This window comes from Cupressus sempervirens, chromosome 3 (genome assembly GCF_028749045.1).
Source record: "Cupressus sempervirens isolate cs-2001-9-10 chromosome 3, ASM2874904v1, whole genome shotgun sequence".
NCBI classification, from domain to species: domain Eukaryota; kingdom Viridiplantae; phylum Streptophyta; class Pinopsida; order Cupressales; family Cupressaceae; genus Cupressus; species Cupressus sempervirens.
The window spans coordinates 880063491-880065135 of record NC_143120.1 but is presented as its reverse complement, the minus strand read 5'-3'; the positions used below and the strand labels follow the sequence as shown (position 1 = coordinate 880065135).

The following is a 1645-nucleotide window of genomic DNA, read 5'->3' as shown; positions in this document are numbered from 1 at the left end:
TTACATTCTTGAATACCTCTCAAATGAGAAGTGTGGATGAATGCGTAGGTCCTTTAATGACTTGAGTCTTGAAATTGCTGTGAATGTCAAACCTTGCCTTTCTGTTTTACCAATGTCAATTGTTGCTTTCTGTAGTGTAAGCCCTTGCGATTTGTGGATTGTTAAAGCCCAAGCCATTGTTATTGGTACTTGTCTTCGTGATCCCAATGTCAACGGAATAATTGGTATGACTTTTGGATCATCTATGTTCCAAGGTGGACCACTGTAATTATCAACCCTTGCTGTAACATATAATGGAAGCTCTGGTGGTTTTGAATCTGGACTGTAAATGATATCAATAATTTGACCAAGCGCTCCATTTACAAGGCCTGCTTCTGTCGATATTTTTGTTGTCAACATGATGCGTTGCCCTTTGCATATGAGAATTTCCTTTTCCAATCGTTCATTTGCAGTTACGTACTGTATACTATTTGTAGTGCTTGTTGCTATACTCAGTGCAACTGGAACATTTAACTGTTTCAACATTTTTTTATTGTGTAGTTTGACAAGATCATTTGTAGCAAATAGATGAATTGACATATCAAATGCTTCATTTTCATTTGGGGGAATGTGTTGATTTGTGCGTGTTAGTAGGAGCTCCCAATCTTCCTGTGTTGCTTTTGCATTGCGTAGATTCTACAAGAGTTCCCGAAATTGTTCTTGTTGTTGATCACCACCTTGCTGTCGAAAAACCTCCTCCAATGCGATAACTGTTTTGAACTGATGCCATAATGTTCTAGCATTAGAGTGTGATGTGTATAGAGGTTTGTCCATCACAGGTGGTAATTGAGTGAGGTCACCAACTAAGATTATAGAAATGCCACCAAAGCAGAGTTGTTGATTTTGAGGAAATGCTTGTCGCAATCTACTATCTATTTTGAGAAGTAGTTTTGGGCCAATGAAACTTAGTTCATCGATAAGCATGTATTTTATTTCCTTTAAGTTCTCTTGAAATATGGTCAATGCCTGTCCCTGTAGTGGTTGCATTTGTTTTATAGGTATCTTTAAAGCTGTATGAATTGTTGATGCATGTATGTTGAATGCTGCAACACCTGTAGGAGCTACTGTCAGTAGTATGTTCTTCTGTTGGTCTTCATCACTATTTAGTTCATTTTTTATTTTGTTAATTAAGTATGATTTTCCTGTACCAGTTGTACCTTGAATTATCATGTATAGTGGTTTGTTTGATGCTGACATTTTATGTCTATGGATTATTTCAAGTGCTACCTGTTGTTGTGTTGATAGTGGATAGGTTGGTACATGCTCCTTCGCTAGAATGTTCCCATCTTTTGTATTTCTTTTATTGGTATTTATAAAATGTGTTGCTATTGCATGTAGATGTTGAGGGATAGTATTCTCTACCTAGTTGTTGTTGTTATCAAAATCACGTCTTCCAAACATGTCAAGTTCATCGATTGTAATGCTTTGTGAAGGACCCATTTCTAACAACATTTTCCATTCATTTTTATTAAGTGTATCATCCATGTTGGCATCATCATTGTTATCATCCTCTTCCTCTTCTGAAATATCTTCGTGTTCATCCTTGCGATTGACATGCCATACTTGATATTCATTTGAGTTCATTTGGGTCCAATTCGTAATCACT

At 36.5% G+C, this 1645-nt stretch overlaps 2 protein-coding genes across 2 annotated transcripts; both read right to left on the bottom strand.

Annotated features, from left to right (window-relative positions):
• LOC149569600 (uncharacterized) lies at nt 1-525 on the bottom strand. Its single transcript, XM_089816949.1, has one exon. The coding sequence runs from the start codon at nt 523-525 to the stop codon at nt 1-3; it is 525 nt and encodes a 174-aa protein (XP_089673075.1).
• Nucleotides 526-675: 150 nt separating this feature from the next.
• LOC149569599 (ATP-dependent DNA helicase PIF1-like) lies at nt 676-1236 on the bottom strand. The gene has a single exon (XM_089816948.1). The coding sequence runs from the start codon at nt 1234-1236 to the stop codon at nt 676-678; it is 561 nt and encodes a 186-aa protein (XP_089673074.1).
• Between the last annotated feature and the right edge of the window lie 409 nt (nt 1237-1645).

Excerpts from the sequence above, each read along its gene's own strand:
- LOC149569600 (XM_089816949.1), bottom strand. The coding sequence starts at position 525 with ATGTTGAAACAGTTAAATGTTCCAGTTGCACTGAGTATAGCAACAAGC.
- LOC149569599 (XM_089816948.1), bottom strand. The coding sequence starts at position 1,236 with ATGTCAGCATCAAACAAACCACTATACATGATAATTCAAGGTACAACT.